The sequence below is a fragment of the Bufo gargarizans genome, chromosome 2 (genome assembly GCF_014858855.1).
Source record: "Bufo gargarizans isolate SCDJY-AF-19 chromosome 2, ASM1485885v1, whole genome shotgun sequence".
In the NCBI taxonomy this organism is placed as follows: Eukaryota; Metazoa; Chordata; class Amphibia; order Anura; family Bufonidae; genus Bufo; species Bufo gargarizans.
Window position 1 is genome coordinate 629,565,087 of NC_058081.1, and position 24,423 is coordinate 629,589,509.

General features: G+C 46.3%; 2 protein-coding genes across 5 annotated transcripts in view; one reads left to right on the forward strand and one right to left on the reverse strand.

Moving 5' to 3' along the window:
* Positions 1-587: 587 nt before the first annotated feature.
* On the reverse strand, positions 588-21,115 carry LOC122928862 (speriolin-like protein). Its single transcript, XM_044282143.1, has 7 exons — positions 21,056-21,115; positions 4,596-4,844; positions 3,756-3,794; positions 3,065-3,103; positions 2,510-2,554; positions 1,299-1,441; positions 588-1,071 (listed from the first exon to the last, which is right to left on the reverse strand). Exons 2-7 carry the CDS (start codon positions 4,825-4,827, stop codon positions 739-741), a joined length of 831 nt encoding a protein of 276 aa, XP_044138078.1. The 5' UTR covers positions 4,828-4,844; positions 21,056-21,115; the 3' UTR covers positions 588-738.
* The window catches only part of ACOT7 (acyl-CoA thioesterase 7), a 231,725-nt gene continuing 220,873 nt past the window's right edge, over positions 13,572-24,423 (forward strand). For 2 of the 4 annotated variants that reach the window (XM_044282138.1, XM_044282142.1), the window contains exon 1: positions 13,572-13,684. Coding sequence is in view for 1 of the 4 variants with exons in the window: in XM_044282140.1 (XP_044138075.1) it covers positions 13,638-13,684 (47 nt within the window). In the remaining 3 variants the exon portion in view is untranslated. Of the gene's footprint in view, positions 13,685-20,049; positions 20,069-24,423 lie in introns of those variants that run through there. The other 2 variants (XM_044282140.1, XM_044282139.1) reach the window with 2 other exon arrangements.

Consider the following 24,423-nt stretch of genomic DNA (forward strand, 5'->3'; position numbering starts at 1 on the left):
GGAGCCACTTATCACTAGGGTCTATGGAATGATTCACAAATAACCTATTCCCCTCCAGACAGTGGAGGGGAAGATGAGAGCTGCCTTATGTTTTTCTTGCAACAGATTACAATGCAATTAAAAGTGGACATGTACATGTTCTGTATACTTGGGGGGCCCTCACTATCATATCCTTAGGTGGAGCCAAAGAACCACAGTCCAACATAACTTATGCCAGCCCTTTGTCCTGGGAGTGTTCAGGAAGCAAAGGATCAGAAAACCATAGTTGCTTTCTTTCAGGAAACAGAGCCACACCTGTTCATAGGTTGTGTCTGGTATTGCAGCTCAGCTTCATTGAAGTGAAAGGAACTGAGGTGCAATACCACACACAACTTGTGGACAGGTTTGGTACCATTTTAGGAAGAAAACAGCCACGTTTTTCAAATGGACTATTCACACAGCGGATTTTGACCCTTTCAAAATCCATCGCATATGACGCAGTGTCCGCGCCAAAATTCTGCCTGCAAATTTCTCCATGTGAAAAGCCCCTAATCCTGTACAAACCCCCATCAGCGGCTGGGGTAGAAAGAGCTCCACTTTTGACCACTTTGTATGAAAGTAAACAAGATTCTCGATCAAAGAAAATGTGACCATAAAAAAGGAGCCTATTGCTTGTATCTTTGATCCATGATTAAATTGAAGAGTTATTAAGTATGATGCACTTATTTATTATTCCTGAAGGTTGATGGAACATGAATGTCACCAGATGAACATGGTGCTCCCATTCTGTGTGGCAAGGAATGCCAGACAGTTGAGGATAATCAGGATGTCTTCCACCTTTTCATTGACCATGTACTCGGCTATTATCTTGCTAAGGACTTGTGGATCGTTCACGGACAACATATCTTCATTTCCAGGCATCAGCCTCTCCTTTATGATTCCGTAGGTGTTGACTAGATATTCTGCATAGTAGGGGTGAACGGTAGGGTCATAGCCCAGCTTCTTCAACTGATCCATTGTTTGATGGTAGCGTTCGCTCAACTCAGATCTTAATTGGGCATCAACCTTGCCAGTTAGTGGACAGGTGGTCACCTGAAACCAAGAAAGATACTTTACAGGGGTTGCCTGGTTTAGTCAACAATATTTCACATACTATATTAGTGAACTTTGCATTCAGGGAGCAGCTCTCGTTATGAAGCACATGCATGCATTATATGGACAACCCACTAATGTCAATAGGACCTGTGTGATTCGCCATTTCCCATGCTGAGGTGCTGTAATTTCGTATATAATTAGATAGTAGTTTAGGCTTGTGTAACCTGTGTGATCTTCTCTTTTATGTTAGCAACCCGGTATCCATAAAGACGTTGTTGTTCATGGAAGATGGCGCAAAGGATCCTGCGGTCCAACTGAAAAGCAATTTCTCCAACCATCCTCTTACACTGCTTCAGTTTTTCAGGATCTGCAAAAGTTTCATTGTAAAATGAAGCAAATGATATACATTAAAACTGTCAATATTTAAAGGGCTTAAGTCATCAATATCAGAATGGCGGGGTTCCGACACCTGGGACCCCTGCTGATGAGCTGTCAGAGCCACAGCCTCTTCTGAGACCACTGTACATCTGCCAGGAGCTGGCTGCACTCCCCAGAGCTCCAGGGAGAGGCCGCAGTTGATCAGCGGGGGTGCCGAGACTCAGACCCCCACTGATTTGATAATGATGACCTAGTCTGAGGATAGGACATCATTAGCTTTACCTGGATAACACCTTATCCACTATATATATTCTTAAGAGCTGCATTCACAATTCTTCTGATTGGAAACAGTCAACAAGCTTGACAGGCCACTAATAGCTTAGCAACTATAAGACTGCTATATAGTGCCTTGTGTGACTAAGGCCTCATGCACACGACCGTTGTGTGCATCCGTGTCCGTTGTTCCGTTTTCCGTGATTTTCTGCGGACCCATTGACTTTCAATTGGTCTGTTGAAAACTCGGAAAATGCACCGTTTGTCATCCTCATCCGTGATCCGTGTTTCCTGTCCGTCAAAAAAATATGACCTGTCCTATTTTTTTGACGGACAACGGTTCGCGGACCCATTCAAGTCAATGGGTCAAAACCGGATGCACACAAGATTGTCATCCGCGTCCGTGATCCGTGTCCATTTTTTTTCCTATAATTTTCAAGGCAAACTTGACTTAGATTTTTTTTTTTTCACTTTTCTGGTCTGGTGATCCTCCAAAAATCAAGGAAGACACACAGAAGAAAAAACGGACACGGATCACGGAACAACGGAACCCCGTTTTACGGACCGTGAAAAAATACTGTCGTGTGCATGAGGCCTAAGACAAATCACCAGAACAAGCTATGTGCAAATGAAACCAGCAAGGAGCCCTGGGAAATGTCAGCTCTAAAGTCTGCAGACTTGTGACTGCTGCTCAGAAGTATTACACAATGCAGTGATTTGTATCCTGTGGACAGGTGATAAATGTCTATGACTCCTATAACAAGCTGGAGGAGGCCACACTTACCTAGATAGTTTAGGCGGGGATCTGTTGTTGCTTCACATTTGGTATCTAATGTATGAAAATATGAAAATTAATTTATAAATATGTTAGAAACCAAGGGCATAGTTATAGGGGGAGCAGAGGTAAATGCCACCCGTAGGCCCAGGTGAGGACCAGCTCCCTTCCACTTGAGAGAGCACTAGTATCATAAATGGCACATGGTAGAGGAGATGCTGTTATATATTTTGCATTAGAGACCAACAGCTTTGACTATTGCATAAGATGCATCTTAATTATCGGGAAAGTTGCAAGAATTGTACCATAAGCCTTAGATACAGTACTAAAGCTAACATCAAAGACTACTGGGGTCATTTATCAAACTGGTGTAAAGTAGAACTGGCTTAGTTGCCAATAGTAACCAATCGGATTCCACCTTTCATTTTGTAAAGGAACTGTCAAAAATAAAAGGTGGAATCTGATTGGTTGCTATGGGCAACTAGGCCAGTTCTACTTTAAATGACCCCATATGTTTCTAGCATATGAGGTATATACTGTATATGTTAAAAGAATGTAACTTACTTGGATCTGGATTTGTTCCAGGCAGCTTCAGGTCTTTGTCTAGGACATGGAGATACAGATAAGGTTGATAATTTGGATCAGATAATATATTTAACACTTTAGTGACCGTCAATATGCCTTTTTACAGAGGTCAATAAGACCTTTATGGAGGCCTAGTCTAAGTCCCATACAGATCTCTCTCATGACAGCCGGGTTCCTGCTCTAACGCTGATATGGACCATTTAAGCCCTTAGATGCCACAGTCAATAGTGACCATGGCATCTTATTGATTTAAAGGGAGGGCACTCCTTTGGTCAGGCAATGGCACCCCACAATTGAATTGGTGCTGATGTCTTCTAAGGCCTCCAGACCTGCCTGCAGTATAAGCCTATCAGGATGCACCTCTCTAGCGCAGCCTGCTGGTGCCTGTCAGTATAGCACTGACAATATAATGCACTGTACTTCATCACGGGGGCTCTGATCGGAGTACAGAGAGAACCACCTCCCTCTGTCTACCATCAGATGCCACGGTTATCTCCAATCCTGGTCATTGCCGGCGAGGTCAGCTGCAAGAAGATGTCATAAACATCATCTCCAGCAAAATACCATAAACCCTTATATACTGAATGGAATATTCCAAAACACAGGCTATACATATGGGATCTATCTATCTATCTCTCTATGTATCGCATATGGAGAAAATATAACTTACTTTGATGGGAACGCGTTTCAAGCACCCTCATGTCTTTTTCTAGAACATGGAAATACAAAAACAGATAAGGTTGAGAATTTAGATTAGATTATGTATTTATTAGTATATCTGGAAGGAGGGTTAAAACCTGTACGCAAAGGCATAGCTAAAGGGTAGTAGTCACAGGCAGGGCCTCTGGGAGCCCATAGGGGGAGATTTATCAAAACTGGTGTAAAGGAAAACTGGCTTCGTTGCCCATAGCAACCAATCAGATTCCACCTTTCATTTTTCACAGCTCCCTTGGATAATGAAAGGTGGAATCTAATTGGTTGCTATGGGCAACTAAGCCAGTTTTCCTTTACACCAGTTTGATAAATCTCCCCCATAGTTCTTTCTGTCACAGAAAATAATTAGTAGATGTGGGTCCTGTTATAGATATGTCATTGGCCCAGGAGCCAACATTATTCGCTCTCCCTATGGGGCAGCTTATATGAGCTATGGTCACCCTCAACCCCCCAAGCTCTGCAAAAGCTCCTTGACTTAGCCAAAACTTGCTGCTGGTGGCCCATCCATAGCTGTCCATGATCAGTAACACTCCAAAAAGTGGCCGTTGCAAAAAAAAAAAAAAAAACTACAACTCCTAACTTCCAGACCATGCTTGGAGTTGTTATTTTGTGCTACATACATAAAGACATGAAAATAAAGTGGGAGTGGGTTCTACTTTGTATATAGAATTGCCACTTGGGAGAGATACAGCTTGACACCAGGTCCTATAGAGGTAACACTCTCTGTGGCAAATGCATCACTAACTAAACATCTCTCTCACATTGCTCAAACCTCCATAGTAAGGCCCAGGCTTACCCTTTGATTCTTTCTTCGACTTCCTTGGGGGGGACAGGTTTCGAATCTTCCTCTCATGGTCTCTTAAGGTGTCACGAAGCTCCACATTCTCTTGCATGAGACCCATCAGTTTACGAAGTTTGGCGTTCTCAATGAGTAGACGCTCACTCTCTGCACTAACCGAGTCTAAATCAGCCTTTGGGATATCAACAGTTTTGTCCATGATGTTTTTTTCAGATGCCGCTGAAGACATTTTGATGGGTTCTCCTTCTGCTGGTCAGAACATACAGGAAGACAATATTCTGAGGAATGTTCCTAGGACATGGTTACTGCAGAACAGTGAGAGCTCTGTGAGGTCATCAACTAGGTCACAAAGATGGCCAGCCTGGCATTGAACACTGGACTCAGATCTGATCGTCTGGTTGCTAGGAATATGTGTCCCTAGCAACCAGTCTGTCTACACTCAGCTTAACCCTTGGGTTAGTACCCCATGATACAGAGTCGCCGTGATTTGTGGTACAGATAAAGTATTAGTTTCCTTCCTAAAAGAAGACAATGAAGCTATGTTTTGGGTGCGATTTTACCACAGAGAGCATGCAACTCCATAGCCACAGCCATGGAAAAATCAGAGCATCAATGTTTCAAAAAGTAGACGATCACAAGAATTCTAGGCAAGTTGGATTGTTGTTTTTTACTGCAACTTCCTGACGGCCAAATGTCGCTAGTTTTTTCACCCAGTTTTATGTTACATCATTATATAATAAAGAGCTACACAGCTTTCTCACGTACTTTGAATCCACTATCATTTTCAAAACTCCTGCTTGCTGTCAGTGAATAGTACCAGCAAGTTCCTTCTAGAGGCTGAAAAACTGTGTTCACCTTGCAGATTATGTGCTTTTTTTCTGTGTGGATTTTCATGTGGAAAAACAGCAGAGTAAGGCCTCCTGCACCCGAACACAAAGCACGAACCCCGACCGTGGGGCAACCGCAGCGGATCGCGGACCCATTCACTTTAATGGGTCCGAGATCCGCCCGTTCCGCAAAAAGATAGGACATGTTCTATCTTTTTGTGGAAAGGAAGTACAGGACGAAACCCCACGGAAGCACTCTGTAGTGCTTCCGTAGGGTTCCGTTCCGTGCTTCCATTCCGCATTGAAGTGAATGGGTCCGCATCCGTGCAGAATGCCCACGCAACAGCGCCCGTGTATTGCGGATCCGCAAATGCAATCTGCAATACAGCAACGGCAGCACACGTTCGTGTGCAGGAGGCCTAAGGCGTTTTTTTTTTGTTTATGTTCCATTTTTTGCATTCCGTATACGAACCGTATACGGAACCATTCATTTTAATGGATCCTCAAAAAAAAAATTAAGGTACTCCGTATGCCTTCCGTTTCCGTATTTCCGTTCAAAGATAGAACATGTCCTATTATTGTCCACAAAACGGACAAGGATAGTCCTGTTCTATCAGGGGCCAGCTGTTCCGTTCCACAAAATACGGAATGCACACGGACATCGTCCGTATTTTTTGCGTTTTTTGCAGACCGCAAAATACTGAAAAAGCCATACAGTCGTGTGCAAGAGGCCTAATACTGTACAAGCAAATATCATGTACTCTTTTTTTTCTGTGTGGAAATTGACCTGCCATATGGATTTTGAGATCCGCGGCATGTCAATTGTTTGTGCAAAATTTTGGGCGGATTTCACCCTTTGTAAAGCAAAAGGTGAGATCTGTGGCAAATCTGTAACAAAAACCATAACACATGTGGATTTTGGTGCGGAAACGGACAGAGATCTGAACAAAAATCGGTTTGTTAACCCACTCCCATGTGCAGGTACTCTTAGAGCTCATGCACACAAGCGTAAGGGCTGCGTGCCTATGCTGCGACCACAAATAGCGGTCCACAATGCACGGGCACCGGCCTTGTGCACTCTATTTGCGGATGCGGAGCCTTTGACTTAAATGGGTCTGCGATCCACAAAATACAAAATAAGATAGGACATGTATTATCTTTTGCGGTGTGGAGGCATGGACCCCAAATCCCACGGAAGCACTTTGTAGTGCTTCCATGGGCTTCCAATCCGTGCCTCCACACCGCAAAAGAAAGGAGATGTCCTATCTTCAGTTGAATCTTGTGGATTGCGGACCCATTTAAATCAATGGGTCCACATCCGCACCACGGCCAGTGCCTGTATTGAGGACCAGCAGTTTACTGTCCACAATATGGGCACTGAGCCCTTACGTTTGTGTGCATGAGCCCTTAAGGTATGTCCACATGTACCACAAACTGTAGTGGAAAAGTCTGTAGCAGTTTTTGCAGTGGCTTCTGCACCCTATGTAATGGAGAGAGTGAAGTGCAAGGGCTTTTCGGCTGTAAAAATCGCAATAAAAAGTATATGAACTATATACGTTTTTTGCCGCAGAAAAGCTAGCGGACTTCACCCTATCCATTACAAAGGGTAAAATCCACTGGAGAGATCTGCAGCAAAAATTGACACTGTAGATTTTAAATCTACACTGCAGGTTATGGGAGGTAAAACCTGCCAAAATTAAAATGTAATTGAAAAACCTAAAATTAGAATTAAAATAACCTTTTAACATTTTCATTTCATCTAGTGTCTGCAAAATGCATGCCAAAATTAAAGGGAACCTGCCACCTCCTAAATGCATGTAAACCCGCCAGCAGTACCTCGGGGTAGCCCGCAGTGTGATACTAATAATACTTTTCATCCTGCAGTCCGATGCTGCATAAGGTCAGAAAACTATCTTTTATCCTCCGTCTGCGCTAATTTGCATGTCAGCTTGAAGTCAAGGTAACCACGCCCCCTCTTGCCTTTGAGTGACCATCCCGCAATTCGGCTTCTCTTTCCGAAGTCTTGCACATGCGCAGTGCCCTCTATTTTACTGCTCGATCCCATGTCAGGGCAACATTCCTCCATTTGAGTTTTCTTTTCCAACTCCAGTGTGGGTCATCAGTGTCAAGAATAAATGTAAAAATAAATAACCTTTTTCATTTTAAATTTCCCCTTTGTCAATTAATTCTCTTCCTTTAGTGGGTTTTCATGTAAAAATCATAAATCAAATGAAAACACCAAGTAGAAGCTGAAAATGGTAGATTGAGATTTCAATTTAATTTCTTGCAGGCATTTTCCTAGCCAAAAGTCAAATGAAAAAGAAAGCCCATTTGAATTTTCATTTTAGGCTACTTTCACACTGGCTTTCTGTTTGTGAGATCCGTTCAGGGCTCTTACAAGCGGTCCAAAATGGATCAGTTTTGCCCTAATGCATTCTGAATGGAAAAGGATCCGCTCAAAATGCATCAGTTTGCCTCCGTTCCGTCTCCATTCCTCTCTGGAGACGGACACCAAAACGCTGCCTGCAGCATTTTTCTGTCCGTCCTGGGATTCAGAGCGAGACGGATCCGTCCTGACACACAATTAAAGTCCTGGTTGCCATAGTAGGAGCGGGGAGCGGGGGAGCGGCATACTTACAGTCCGTGCGTCTCCCGGGGCGCTCCAGAATGACGTCAGAGCGCCCCAGGCGCATGGATGACGTGTACATGCGATCACGTCATCCATGCGCCTGGGGCGCCCTGACGTCACTCTGGAGCGCCCCGGGAGCCGCACGGACTGTAAGTATGCTGCTCCCCCGCTCCCCGCTACACTTTACCATGGCTGCCAGGACTTTAGCGTCCCGGCAGCCATGGTAACCATTCAGAAAAAGCTAAACGTCGTATCCGGCAATGCGCCGAAACGACGTTTAGCTTAAGGCCGGATTCGGATCAATGCCTTTCAATGGGCATTCATTCTGGATCCGGCCTTGCGGCAAGTGTTCAGGATTTTTGGCCGGAGCAAAAAGTACTGCATGCTGCGGTATTTTCTCCGGCCAAAAAACGTTCCGTTCCGGAACGGAAGACATCCTGATGCATCATGAACGGATTTCTCTCCATTCAGAATGCATTAGGATATTCCTGATCAGGATTGTTCCGGCATAGAGCCCCGACGACGGAACTCTATGCCGGACCCGGACAACGCAAGTGTGAAAGAGCCCTTAGCTGTTGGAAATGTGGAGAAGCACAGCGCCCTCTAGTGGACAAACAGAGTCACTGTCTGTTCAGTCAGGAATTAAATAACAGCATTTTGCATGCTGCACCCTGCCCACTGCTGCTCATGTAAATGAATCTGAATGTTAGTACAATGTTAAAATGAAAATTCTAATGGGCTTTCTTTTTTTCATTTGACTTTTGGCAGGGAAAATGCCTGCAAGAGATGAAATTGAAATCTCAATCTACCATTTTCAGCTTCTACTTGGTGTTTTAATTTGATTTATGATTTTGACATGAAAAACCCACTATAGGAAGAGAATTAATTGACAAAGTGGAAACTTAAAATGAAAAAGGTTATTTATTTTTACATTTATTCTTGACACTTATGACCCAAACTGGAGTTGGAAAAGAAAATTTAAATGGAGGAATTGGCATGCATTTTGTAGACACTAGATGAAATAAAAATGTTAAAACGTTATTTTAATTATAATTTTAGGTTTTTCAATTTCATTTTAATTTTGGCAGGTTTTACCTCCCATAGCAGGTCAGTTTATGTATGCAACATGAGGGTGAGATTTTGCAAAATATCTTCCACTTTGCTGGTGCTGTACAAAGCAATGATTTTCCACAAAAAAAATCCACAAGGGAAATCCACAGCTTTTCAGTTTGTGAACCCAGCCTTAGGCCCCTTTCACCCGAGCAGGATCCACGCATTGGACTCACAGCATGCGTCAGCGAGAGCATCCGTCCTGACCTCCCAGTACTGATGGGTCGCATAGTATTATATTGATTTATGATGCTATATAACCCTTCGAGTTCTGGAATGTATTGGCTGACACTGTCAGTGTTGTCCAATACATTCCAGAACTCTGAAGCCTCTTTTAGATGAGCGAGTTTTCCGCACGGGTGCAATGCGTGAGGTGAACGCATTGCACCCGCACTGAATCCGGACCCATTTATTTCTATGGGGCTGTGCACATGAGCGGTGTTTTTCACGCATCACTTGTGCGCTGCGTGAAAATCGCAGCAAGCTCTATATTGTGCGTTTTTCACGCAACGCAGGCCCCATAAAAGTAAATGAGGCTGCGTGAAAATTGCAAGCATCCGCAAGCAAGTGCGGATTGCTAAGGAGACGATCGGGATGGGGAAAATAATAGCATTCTTAATACAGAATGCTTAGTAAAATGTCCATTGAGGGGTTAAAAATAATAAACAAATTTAACTCACCTCGACCACTTGATCGCGTAGCGGATCTCCTCTTCTTTCTTCAGGACCTGGGTAAAGGACCTTTGATGACGTCACTGCGCTCATCACATGGTCCATCACATGCTATATCACCATGGTGATGGACCATGTGATGAGCGCAGTGGCGTCATCAAAGGTCCTTTAGCCAGGTCCTTAAGAAAGAAATAAGAAGAGATCCGCTATGCGACCAAGTGGATGAGGTGAGTTAAATTTGTTTATTATTTTTAACCCCTCAATGGAAATTTTACTAAGCATTCTGTATAAAGAATGCTATTATTTTCCCTTATAACCATCTGAATACTGGAAAATGTAAACGAAAGTGTGAAAGAAGCCTTTGGCCCCTTTCACACGAGCAAGTTTTCCGCGCGGGGGCAATGCGTGACGTGAATGCATAGCACACCCACTGAATCCTGACCCATTCATTTCAATGGGTCTGCGTTTTTTTTTTGGCCTCATGCACACGACCGTTGTTTGGGTACGCATCCGAGCAGGAGCTGCAAAAGATGCGGACAGCACTCCGTGTGCTGTCCGCATCCGTGGCTCCGTTCCGATTTGCAGACAAGAATAGGCATTTATATTGCCGGCCCGTAAAAAAACGGCACGGTCGTGTGCATGAGGCCTTTCACGCATCAGTTCTGCGTCATGTGAAAAATGCAGCATGTTCGATATTCTGAGTTTTTCACGCAGCCCTGGCTCCATAGTAGTGCATGGGGCTTCAGTTAAAAAACGCATTGCATTCGGAAGCAGGTGCGGATGCAATGCGTTTTTCACTGATGGTTGCTAGATGTGGTTTGTAAAACTTTAGTTTTTTATCATGCGCGTGAAAAATGCATCATAACGCAGAAAAACTGACTCTACTTGCTTGCAAGATGCTGCGAGTTTCACTGAACGCACCCTCAGCCAATCCGTCACGCTCGTTTGAAACGGGCCTAAGGGCTGTTTCACACGAGTGGATGCCGTGCGTGACACCCGCTCCGTGAATGACAGCCAAGACCCGATGCGGACTGCAGAAGCACGGAGCATTAACATGACTGATAATGCTCCGTGCCTCTCTGTGATCTCTTTACTACGAAATTACGGTGAGATAAAGTTGTCACTGTGATTTCGTAGTAAAGAGATCACGAAGGCACGGAGCATTATCAGTCATGTAAATGCTCCGTGCCTCTGCAGTCTGCATCGGGTCTTGGCTCTCTTTCACGGAGCGGATGCCACGCACGGCATCCACTCGTGTAAAACAGCCCTAATAGTTTCAGTCATCAGCACCTTACCTCCATGACTGAAGCACAAGTCCAGTATTTAACGTGGCAGAATTCTTGTACGAGCCGTTCTGAGACAGCCAGTTGGCTGATTTATTACCACTGATCATAGCAGTTAGGCCTGTTTCACACGAGCGGATGCCGTGCATGTCATCTGCAGCGTGATAGAGAGCCAAGCCCCGCTCTGGACAGCAGAGACACGGAGCATTGACATGATTGATTATGCTCCGCACCTCTCTGTGACAAAATCACAGTGAGATAAAGTTGTCTCTGTCTCATTCACGCTGCGGATGACACGCACGGAATCCGCTCCTGTGAAATAGTCCTTAGTGTTTTTCAGGTGTTTTGCAAACACCTTCTCTGTAGGGAAAAAAATGCAAGAGATCAAAGGACTTTTGGGGTCATTTATCAAACTGGTGTAAAGTAGAACTGGCTTAGTTGCCCATAGCAACCAATCAGATCCCACCTTTCATTTTCCAAAGATGCAGTCAAAAATGAAAAAGTGGAATCTCATTGGTTGCTATGGGCAACTAAGCCAGTTCTACTTTACACCAGTTTGATAAATGACCTAATTTGTGTGCAAAAAAAAAAGCCAAAAACTGCAGGTGCATGGGCAAATTTGTATGTGGGGGGACCCTTAAAGGGGTTGTCAGATTATGATAACCTATCCCAGGTATCCCCTATCCATAGGATAGGAGATAAGTGCCTCATTGGCAGGGGTCTGACTGGAGGGCCCCCTGCTGATCATGAGAACAGGGGCCGATGCTCCATTTGAATAGAGTGCCAAATGCATGTATGTCCGTCGATCATTCAACTCTATGGGACTGGTGGAGATAGCTAAATACAAGCACTCAGAGCTGGATGGAGCGTCCGCACGCACGTATGACTGCCACTCCATTTAAATGGCCAAATAGGGGGGCAATCCTTTTAAAGGACATCTGTCAGCAGGTTTGTACCTATGACACTGGCTGACCTGTTACATGTGCACTTGGCAGCTGAAGGCATCTGTGTTGGTCCCATGTTCATATGTGCCCGCATTGCTAAGAAAAATGATGTTTTAAATAATATATGCAAATGAGCCTCTAGGAGCAACGGGGGCGTTACCATTACTCCTAGAGACTCTGCACTTTGATTGACAGAGCCAGGTGTGATCACATTTACACAGCCTATCCTGTCAATTAAAGTGCTAAAGTGTGGCAGCTGCAAAGAGCTGAGCCTCTAGGTGTAATGACAATGCCCCCGTTGCTCCTAGAGGCTGATTTGCATATATTAAGGGCTCTTTCACACTTGCGTTCTTTTCTTCCGGCATAGAGTTCCGTCGTCGGGGCTCTATGCCGGAAGAATCCTGATCAGTTTTATCCTAATGCATTCTGAATGGAGTGAAATCCGTTCAGGATGCATCAGGATGTCTTCAGTTCAGGACCGGAACGTTTTTTAGCCGGAGAAAATACCGCAGCATGCTGCGCTTTTTGCTCCAGCCAAAAATCCTGAACACTTGCCGCAAAGCCGGATCTGGAATTAATGCCCATTGAAAGGCATTGATCCGGATCCGGCCTTAAGCTAAACGTCGTTTCGGGGCATTGCCGGATCCGACGTTTAGCTTTTTCTGAATGGTTACCATGGCTGCCGGGACACTAAAGTCCTGGCAGCCATGGTAAAGTGTAGTGGGGAGCGGTATACGTACAGTCCGTGCGGCTCCCGGGGCGCTCCAGTGTGACGTCAGGGCGCCCCACGCGCATGGATGACGTGATTGCATGGCACGTCATCCATGCGCATGGGGCGCTCTGACGTAATTCTGGAGCACCCCGGGAGCCGCACGGACGGTAAGTATACTGCTCCCCCGGTCCCCACTACTACTATGGCAACCAGGACTTTAATAGCGTCCTGGCTGCCATAGTAATACTGAACGCATTTTGAAGACGGATCCGTCTTCAAATGCTTTCAGTTCACTTGCGTTTTTCCGGATCCGGCATGTAATTCCGGCAAGTGGAGTACACGCCGGATCCGGACAACGCAAGTGTGAAAGAGGCCTAAAACATCATTTTTCTCAGCAATGCGGGCACATATAAACATGGGAACAACACAGATGACTTCAGCTGCCAAGTGCAAATGTAACAGGTCAGCCAGTGTCATAGGTACAAATCTGCCGACAGATGCCCATTAAGATCTAGCTAAACTGGTCGTCAGTCACCCAACTTTCCCAGATAGGGATGGATTATATTTACTATTATTTCCATACTTTCTCATCAGATCCAGAGGACAGCACTCTTCTAATATGTGTCCAAATTGTAAGGTAAGGAAGCTATGAATGACTACACCACAGCTATGGCTCTGCAGCAAGCAGAGGTATGGCACTTCCTTCCCTCCCAGCAGAGTGATGAGTAATGTGAATGCAGGTGGGAGGACTGAGCCAATGTCATCCTGGCTTCTCCTCCTCCATTCCCTCCCCTTGGGCTCATCATCCAGGAACAGTCAGACCCTTACAGCAGCAGCAAGCCCTCCACCAGCTGAGAAGGACAATGTCTCAGCACAAGGACCCTGCAGCCTCAGCCCTCCAGATCTGCAGGTAAGAGTCAGGTGGAGCCCTGCAGCAGAACTGGGCCCTCTGCATGCTGCAGGCAGCCCGGCCATTCACTGTCTGCAGTACACGTGGGTGCAGCCGGCATTGGAAGTGATGCAATGGAGGGAGGGGAGGCAGCGGTGACTCTGCAGAAAGCAGACAAGGCCTGGGCATGTCAACTGCTGCTGTGCTGTAGTGCCGAGGGACCTTGGTCACTGCTCTTGCCTGAAGGTGTGTGCTCACCCACTAGGTGGCGCTGTGCTAATGAGGGTGTGAGTGCAAAGAGTTACAGGTGAAGAGATGAAGGGGAGATTCATCAAACTGGTGTAAAGTAGAACTGGCTCAGTTGCCAATGGCAACCAATCAGATTCCACATTTTATTTTCCAAAGGAGCTGTGAAAAATGGAAGGTGGAATCTGATTGGTTGCTATGGGCAACTCAGCCAGTTCTACTTTACACCAGTTTGATCATTCTCCCCCGAAGTCTTTCCTGGTTGTCTATAATGAGGGGTCTGGCCAGCTTTTTACTATAGCTACAGGCATTTACAATTATAGTGAAAACGTTGGGCAACATCTATATAGAGCAACTTTTTAAACCAGTCTTTGCCAAAGGAGTATTCCTGTTATTTAAAGTTCTCCCTTATCCACAGGATAAAATAAGGATAATTCCTCGTTCACACGACCGTGTGTCCCCCGTGGCTGTATTGTGGCCTGCTGACGGCGGGTCCGCACTACACGGGGCACCGGCCGTGTGCATTCCACATCACGGATGCGGACCCATTCACTTGAATGGGTCCGCAAATCCGGAGATGCGGTACGGAATGTAAGCATTACGGAGTGCTTCCGTGGGGTTCAGTTCCGTGCTTCTGTTGCACAAAAAGATAGAACGTGTTCCATCTTTTTGTGGAACGGAGGGATCACGGAACCCATTCAAGTGAATGCTGTCGCGATCCACATGCAGCTGACTCACGGTCAGTCCCTTTGCATTGCAGACCGCAATTTGTGGTTCGCTGCGCGGCCACGGGGGACACAGGGTTCGTGTGAAAGAGACCTAACTATTAGATCAGTGGGGGTCCTACCGTTGGGACCCCCACCGATCATGAGAACGAGCCCCGTACCCCCTTGAAATAAAAAGACCGGCCTGGACGGGTATGTGTGCAGCCGCTCCATTAATTTCTGTTGGAATTCTGGAGATATCCAAACGCTGCAGGGCGTTTTTGTGATCCAAGTGGTAAGAGCCCCACTGATCTAATAGTTATCCCCTATCCTGTGGATAGGGGATAACTTCAAATAACCAGAATACCCCTTTAAACTAAACAAAACAAAAGATAAAAACATTGTGCAAGATATGACAAATATGCAACATCCGTAATTTTTTTTATCATATCGTGCAGGATGTTTTCATCATAGTTTATCTTTTCTCTGTGATTTTTGTTTAGTTTGTAGTATACACTTGAGGGAGTGGCATCTTCAGGTGTGATTGCGCTTCTATCCCGGGAGTAGCATTCATATGCACTTTTGCCCCACGTGTCTAATAGGCGACCATGATTAGGTGGTACATATAGCTGTGCAGGCTCCTCCTCTCATTGTATGCACACAGAGGTAACTAGGAGCAGCACACTATATGTGCAGGGTCTGCTCTCCTGAATGTAGATGCCCAATGGCATAGGTAGGTTTAGAGTAGGACCTTGCCTGACTGAGACCACCTTGACGTGGGTAGGCGGGCACAGATGTGTTTTGATCAAAATATCTTGGCTGAGAGTCTCAGATTTTATAACTTCCAAGTGAGGACTTAGTCTATATATAATGTTTTCATCTGTTGTGCATTATTTTCTTTTTTACGTGAACCCGGCCATATCCCCTTCTTCCCCCACTCAGCCCCTCTGACATGAGCATCAGAGCGTTTTATGCTCCGATGTTCTCCCTTGCCCTGCGCGATTCAGTGCAGGGCAAGGGAGAGCATCGGAGCATGAAAGTTGTGGAAGAAGGGGATATGGTCTGTGGTAGCGGAATCCATAATTTTCTTAGATAACCCGAACCTTGTACGCCGAAATTGAAAACACAAGTTCGCTCATCCCTAATCGTCACCACTGCTGTCTTGACACATCCCTGGCTGGCAAAAATAGAGCCCACCTCGCTGTCCACGTGGGTGATGCGATGTCATGACACAGCAGCAGGTGTGCACCACCAATGAGGCCAGGTAAGGCGATCGCCTCAGGCAGCACCAGGTCGGGGAAAGAGGGGGGCAGCGGAAGGGCCAAGGGCAATGAGCGCTTTTATTGTGGCAAAGGGGTTAGGTTAGGAAATTGGCATTGGATTTTTAGACTTCGCAGACTAACTAGGGATGAGCTAATCGACTTCGGAAGAGCAGGAGCTCCGAACAGTATTAGAATGTATTAGCTCCGATGAGCCAAAACTATTTCCCGAACTCTGTTTCTGTTCCAAGGCACCACTTAGAACCAAACCAGAGTTCGGGAAATTATTTTTTACAGTTCAAATTAATGAAGTTATTGTGCGAAGTCTCGCGAGACCTCGCGAAGCAATAACTTCAGCTCATCGGAGCCAATAAATTCTAATACTATACGGAGCTCCTGCTCTGTACAGTATTAGAACAACGTTTTATGTGAATCGACTTCGGATGCTTTATCCGAAGTCGACTCGCTCATCCCTAAACATAACCTTATGGTACGTTCACATCTTATCCGGCACAAATGCCGGCTGTTCATCGGACAGAAACCGTTGCATTCAATTGTTTTTGTTCGGCCAAAACCCACCATTTATGTCGGAAAGTGGCTGGATCACCCCTGGACCCCAGTATCGTCAATTAGGGTCCGGTGGTGAACTGCAGAATCCAGCAATGCTGGCGAAATCCAGCAGGCAGCTCTCTCGCGGAACAGCCTGCTGGATCCGCTGCCGGAGATTTAAACGTACCCTTAAGGGTGTATTAGACACCCCGATCAGGCAGACGATTGGGGGGGGGAGGGGGGTGAAGCGTTCCTTCCCTTCCCAGGAATTGCCTTCTCGCTAGCGGAGGAGACCACTGCTATTACATGCAGCGATCTCCTCCATAGCATGGGGAGGAGCAATCGCTATGTCATAGCTCGTCCCCATGCTGTAGAGGTTTGCCGGCATCGGATTGTAATTAGACAGCACGATCTGCTGCAGGCAATATAGACTTATAGATTTTTTCCAGGGTCTCTTTAAGTTCCCAGTCCAGTCCGGAATTTTTAGTACAGATTATTTAGTTTTTTATGTGACTATTTTAATATCTACACATTGGGGAGATTGATCAAAACTGTAAGTTTCCCTCTCTGACCATCCAAAAAGTTGGTGGGGTATGTATACTTATTTCCCAACATCTTAGAGTTGGTAAAATCTAGGCATATAAGACTCTGCCCGGAAAGACCCCCTTGTGGGGTTAAGTTAGCCTCTCCCATTTTTGACCCGGGGCAGCGCAAATTTGCCAGGACTGTCTCTGAAAATCAGGGACAGTCCCGGCAAATTCGGCACAGTTGACAGCAATGCTATATGGCACTTGCTAAGGCTACTTTCACACTAGCGTTCGGCTGTCCGCTCGTGAGCTCCGTTTGAAGGGGCTCACGAGCGGACCCGAACCCTTCCGTCCAGCCCTGATGCAGTCTGAATGGATGCGGATCCGCTCAGACTGCATCAGTCTGGCGGCGTTCAGCCTCCGCTCCGCTCGCCTCCGCACGGACAGGCGGACAGCTGAACGCTGCTTGCAGCGTTCGGGTGTCCGCTTGGCCGTGCTGAGGCGTGCGGATCCGTCCAGACTTACAATGTAAGTCAATGGGGACGGATCCGTTTGAAGATGCCACAATATGGCTCAATCTTCAAGCGGATCCGTCCCCCATTGACTTTACATTGAAAGTCTGGACGGATCCGTCCGAGGCTATTTTCACACTTAGCTTTTATATGCCAATATAATGCAGATGGATCCGTTCTGAACGGAGCCTCCGTCTGCATTATTATGATCGGATCCGTTCAGAACGGATCCGATCGAACGCTAGTGTGAAAGTAGCCTAATATAGTCTTTGTTAATAATGTGTGCCATTTGCTATATTTCATAAGCCATAAGATGGCCGCTGATGAAGGTCCTGTCCATAAGATGGCCACTGATGGAGGGTCATGTGACCAGACACATCCTCAGCCTCCTCCCTTCAAATGCACTACTCCCAACAGTGCAGGTGCAGAGAGCGGGGCAGTGTATTTGAATGGAGGAGGCTGAGGATGGTCACATGACCCTCCATCAGTGGCCATTTTGTGGACAGCACAAAAGACCTGGACAACAAGTGGGCATATCTTATGAAATATACAAGATGGTGCAAAATAGCATCAAAGGCTATATTAGTAAGGGCCAAGTCCCCCCCAAAAAAACTATAAAAGAAGACCTGTTGCCTCACCTGACATACCTGTTTTAGTAAATACTCAACTTTTCCATAAATCAAAGATTCTGGGGCATCTTTTCCTATAAGGCCTCATGCACACGACAGTTCAGTTTTTTGAGGTCCACAAACCGCGGATCCACAAAAAATGGAAGCCGCCTGTGTTGCCTTCCGCAATTTGCGGAATGGAACGGGCGCCGGCAATATAAATGCCTATTCTTGTCCGCAAAGCGTGGACAAGAATAGAACATGTTATATTTTTTTAGCGGGGCCCGGAATGGAGCCACGGATGCGGACAGCACACGGAGTGCTGTCCTCATCTTTTGCGGCCCCATTGAAGTGAATGGGTCCGCATCCGAGCCGCCAAAATGGCGGCTCGGATGCGGACCCGAGCAACGGTCGTGTGCATGAGGCCTAACTCTGTGTTAGGCTGAGATCACACGGGCGAGATTTCCGCGCGGGTGCAATGCGGTAGGTGAACGTATTGCACCCGCACTGAATCCGGCACCATTCATTTCAATGGGGCTGTGCACATGAGCGTTTTTTTTCACGCATCACTTCTGTAATGCTTTAAAATCGTAGCATGTTCTATATTCTGCGATTTTCACACAGCCCTGGCCCCATAGAAGTGAATGGGGCTGCGTGAAAAACGCATTGCATCCGCAAGCAAGTGCGGGTGCGATGCGTTTTTCACTGATGGTTGCTAAGAGATGTTGTTTGTAAACCTTCAGTTTTTTATCACGCGCGTGAAAAACGCATCAAAACGCATTGCACCCACGCGGAAAAAACTGAACAACTAAACGCAATCGCAGACAAAACTGACTGAACTTGCTTGCAAAATAGCGCGAGTTTCACTGATCGCACCCTGAACGCATCCGGCCCCAATCCGCAACGCTCGTGTGAAAGAGGCCTTATTCTTCTGTTATCCCTGCTAGAAACGTATGAGTAAATTGCCAGCTGGGTGTAACCATTTCCCTTGTCAAAATGGTGGGAGTCTAAGGCCTTGTTCAGGCCCCATGCACACAGCCGTGTGCGGGCCGTGGAACCGCGGCCTGGATCCCTCCTGAGAGCAGGAGCGCACGGCGTCACTGGTTGCTATGACCCCGTGCGCTCCCTGCTGCCGCAATACAGTAATACACTGGTAAGATCTATACCAGTGTATTACTGTTCTGTGCCGGCAGCAGGGAGCGCACGGCGTCATAGCAACCAGTGACGCCGTGCGCTCCTGCTCTCAGGAGGGATCCAGGCCGCGGTTCCACGGCCCGCACACGGCTGTGAAACACGGCCGTGTGCATGGGGCCTCACACTTCAGTGTTTAGTCAGTGATTTCCATCAGTGATTTGTGAGCCAAAACCAGGTGCAACTCTAAACACAGAACAGGAGCAGATCTTTCCCTTCTACCTCATGTCTGTGGAGGCTCCACTTCTGGTTTTGGCTCACAAATCACTGATGGAAATCACTGACCAAACACTGAAGTGTGAAAGAGGCCTAAGGATACCACCACACGGTCAGGTTTCGGTGTGGAGGTTTGGAAGCCATAATCAGGAGTAAGTCCTAAAAGGAGAGAAAATATAAAGGACAGAAACAACTTGTCTACTTTTTTGAGGTTTTGGCTTCCAAAACTGCATCAGGAAACCTGAGCCTGTGGTCTTACCCTGACGCTTGCAGCACTGATTGGACCGCGTGAGTAACACCCAGTTGGCAGTTTATTAATAAATTTGTTGTAGGAATAACAGAGGAATGGAACGGCACAGTGTTATAGGAGAAGAGGCTGCAGAATTCTAGAAGTCTTCAGAAATAATTGCCCAGTGCTGCCCCCTCCTGTCCTTCTCCTGCGTTACAGGAAGCAGGATTGGTTTTTGGGAAAGTTTGGGAGCAGCGAGGCCTCCGTAGTGCACAGCAGGGTGGGAGGGGTGAGGACGGAGATTGGGAGAAGTGTTTGCGTGACTCAGAGGAGGGAGATCAGCCTGATCAGGCTTAGAAGGGTCGTAAGTAGTTTAAGGCGATGCAGGATACGTCTTAGTTCAGGAACACACACATAATGGCACCACCTTGCAGGGAAGTTCTCCACATAGTAGTCAGTGCTGTTAGACATGGCTCTTCTCATCCCCTCACATTTCCCAGAGAGGTAAATGTTAGAGGGCAGCACTACCTGTACATACAGCTCCACATATACTCTACTATATCTGCATGAATAGTTAATTTCCAGACATGGTCTCCATGGCGACATTACAGTTTTATATGAATCCAGCGTTAATAGATGCCACATTACCATTGCCATCTTCTGTAGACTTAATTAAAACACAAGTACAAAGGATAAAATGGCAGCCTCTGGCTGTATTGACACTATAACTCCCAGCATGCACACTTGCACAACAGTTTTTGAAACTAAAGTAAATGGAGCAGACTGAGAGTTGTAGTTTCACAGCAGCCGAAGTGCTGGAGGTTGCCAAACCCTGCCCTAGGAGGATAACATCAATTATATATAATACCGGCGGTGGCATACAGGGAGGGGAGGGTGAGGATTATTACATGTATATGCACAGGACGCTAATTACAAGATCTCTACCTGTTATCTGATGAATAGTCGTTCCGTGATGTGGTGTGATCCCGTTGTTCCAGGAAGCGCTGTATAGATCTGATGAGACTAGCGCTAGCTACCGGCCGGGGCAGCGTGCTAGGTGAGAGAGCAAGAAGCGTCTCATCAGATCTATACAGCGCTTCCTGGAACAACGGGATCACACCACATCACGGAACGACTATTCATCAGATAACAGGTAGAGATCTTGTAATTAGCGTCCTGTGCATATACATGTAATAATCCTCACCCTCCCCTACCCTCTCTGTATGCCAGCGCCGGTATAATATATATATAATTAGCCACCTATTAAAGGTGAGAGCAGGTTGGACACCTGCAGTGTCCCAGGGGGTCAGTAGTGTATGCTGGGCTTTGTAGTGCAGATCGACTCACTAACCTGGGATCCACTGTCGTCTTCAATTGGGGCAAATACTGGAACAGGCAGGTATTTAACAGTTCGTGACGCCAGTGTCAATTAAACGGTGACACGCCGTGTAAAGTATGGTGGAAAAATGAAGCAAGCACAGGATAGCCAACAAAAACTGGAACTTTTACTGAATATCAGTCAGGATAATACACGGACACTGGTACAGCACAGTTCCATAAAAGACGGTTGGTTTTAGAAGAATACAGGTGGTTCTTGACATCACAGAATGGCCGGTCTTAGCAATGTATAATACAGAGTGTTGATTGCAGGAGATGCAGTACAGGCGGATTGCTCACTATTCCTGACTGGGTCCTGACTCATATGTGACTTTCTCTCCAAGGTCTAATGCCCTTTATCTGGCGTACCCTTGAAGCTGTCCTTATCTAGTACCTCCTCTGTTATCTTGAGTACCTCTTGCTTTATCTGATCGGCTTCTGTGGTATTCTGTGTCTTGGGTGGTGGCTTGTTTATGCTGCTTCAGCTAAACGGATGATGACTCAGGAGGGGAACCTTTTCCTTGGATCCGGAACCCGGTTACAGGGCCTTTACTACCCTCTCCTAGCCGGCAGGCTTCAGGCCTGCTCTGCTCTCACAGGCCCATAGCCTGGCCTTCTCTCAGACACAGGATCATTTCTGACCTCTGCTCCCACTGTCTGTCTCTCCTCACCCTGCTACTACTTCCTGACTGGGCCTTATATAACCTAGGGTTCCCTAGCTCCCTCTAGTGACTCAGAGCTGGAATGACACCCTAGCCGGCCTGCATAAGCACGTTTCACAGTAACAGGAAATTACATAGCATGACATTACAAGATGTTTTTACCAACCTCCCCTTAAAGGGGGAACGACAACACCCAAGTGACCCTTCTGTAGTGACGGGGTATTACTCTCCCGTACACTACACACCAATACTAGGCAGCGGCAAACAAGGTGATAACATCAGCCTCAGAGATATATCTGACGGCAGCGCAAGTGTCTCTGTTCATCATAACATCAATTATAGTTTGCAGTTTTATAGACAGTCTAACAATACTACCGTAAAAATCCTGTCGGACAATGGGGGCATATCCTAGCAATATGCCCCCATTGTATGTGATGGCAAAACCCCTTTAAAGGGTTATTCTGGTTACATTAAGTTATCCCCTATCCGCAAGGACCCCTATTGATCACAAGAATGGGGGGCCCCGTCCCCCTTGCAGCCCCCCTGAAATGAACGGAGTGGTCGGTCAGGCATGCGTGCGGCTGCTCCATTCATTTCTATGTGAATTCCGGAGAGGGCAAAACTATGAATTCACTTTTGCATACGGAGTGGAGAAAGACCTTTGATTATGTCACTTCCTGTTGCATTTGGGAGGTCCTTAAGGGCAGACTGAGGGCAGAACGATTCTGCAAGTGAGAGGAATTTTTAGCTGCACCCCTGCGTGACTGACATGGTTATCGCCGGGTATTTGATTGGAGTGCCTAAGGGAGTAGACTTCCTCGGTTGAGTGTAGGCTGCGCGTACAGTCTGGTTCCTGAGATGGCTATGTGTGCGCTGAGTGACACTGCATCTCTGTAGGGAGACCTGCTGTGCAAAGAGGGCTCAAGAGTGGTGTCCTGAAATTAAAAGGGATCTCCGGGAATGAATAAAAATGGCCACCAGCAACCTGTCCTAGAATATGAGCAGGACTGGCTGTCTCCACTTGCAGATCCACCTGGGGGTGGGGGGTGAGTAGTCGGGGCCTCACTGCACTGCTCTACAATAGATGGTAATGATGCGACCCTGCCTACGATATGCCATCATGACTGAGCAGCCTAAGGGTACTTTCACACTTGCGTTTTTCTCTTCCGGCGCTGAGTTCCGTTCTAGGGGCTCAATATCGGAAAAGAACTGATCAGTTTTATCCCCATGCATTCTGAATGGAGAGCAATCCGTTCAGGATGTCTTCAGTTCAGTCTTTTTGACTGTTCAGGACGGAGATAATACCACAGCATGCTACGGTTTTATCTCCGGCAAAAAAGCTGGAACACTTGCCGGAATGCCAGATCCGTCCTTCCGGATGTGAAAAAAATAAATGCCGGATCCGTTTTTCCGGATGAAACCGGAAAGACAGAGCCGGCATTTCAATGCATTTGTAAGACTGATCTGTCTTACAAATGCCATCAGTTTGCATACGGTACGTCTTGACGGATCCGGCAGGCAGTTCCGACGACAGAACAGGAGCACTCAAAAATATGTGGTATATGCAAGTACCAGAAAGTGGTGTGTAGTGAGATCTTTTTTTCAATTGGCCTTTATTAAAAAAATATTGAGCCTTTTCTGTCACAAAGGGTTAACTATTTTCTAACTGTGTGACTGGTACTTTCACTTTGTGCCGGTCATCTAATAACCCTTCTCTCTAAACTACTGAGAGGTCATAGACACTTATCGCATCCACAAGCAAGTGCAGATGCTGTGTGATTTTTCACGCATGGTTACTAAGGAGACGAGGGATGAGCGACCCGGGACCCCATTTACTTTATTATATTCCATTATAACATGGTTATAATGGAAAATAATAGCATTCTTTAATACAGAATGCTTAGTATGTCAATTGACGATTAAAAAAAAAAAAAAAACATTACTCGCCTCATCCACTTGATCGCGCAGCCGGCATCGTCTTCTTTCTTCTTCTTGAAGGCTCTGCAAAAGGACCTTCGCTGACGTCATCACACTCACCATGTGGTGAGCGTGGCAACGTCAGGGCAGGTCCTGCTAAATGAAGATAACAGATCCTTCTATCTTCATTCAGCAGGACCTGAACTGACGTCGCCATGCTCACCACGTGGTGAGTGCGATGACGTCAGCGAAGGTCCTTTTGCAGAGCCTTCAAGAAGAAGAAAGAAGACGATGCCGACTGCGCGATCAAGTGAATGAGGGGAGTAATGTGTGTTTTTTTTTATTTTTTTTTTAACCCCTCAAGCTTTACTAAGCGTTCTGTATTAAGAATGCTATTATTTTCCATTATAACCATGTTATAATGGAAAATAATACAGTGAATAGACTTTAATGGGTTCCGGGGTTGCTTATCCCTATCATCTCCTAGCAACCATGTGTGAAAACCGCACCGCCTCCACACTTGCGATTTTCACACAGCCCCATTCATTTCTATTGGGCCTGCGTTACGTGAAAAATGCTGAATATAGGACATGCTGCAATTTTTCAAGCAACGCACAAGTGATGCGTGAAAATCACCGCTCATCTGCACAGCCCCATTGAAGTTGATTGGTCTGGATTCGGTGCGGGTGCAATGCGTGAAGTGGAATTCTCGCCCGTGTGAAAGGGGCATAAGAGTAACAGGTCAGTTTTACCACACAGGGAA

What these genes read in the sequence shown, in the direction of transcription:
- LOC122928862 (XM_044282143.1), bottom strand. Translation starts at nt 4,827, where the DNA reads ATGTCTTCAGCGGCATCTGAAAAAAACATCATGGACAAAACTGTTGAT. An exon ending in TGGAACAAATCCAGATCCAA is followed by an intron (nt 2,555 to 3,064) that starts GTAAGTTACATT and finishes TTCATACATTAG; the next exon opens with ATACCAAATGTGAAGCAACA. An exon ending in TAAAAGAGAAGATCACACAG is followed by an intron (nt 1,072 to 1,298) that starts GTTACACAAGCC and finishes TCTTGGTTTCAG; the next exon opens with GTGACCACCTGTCCACTAAC.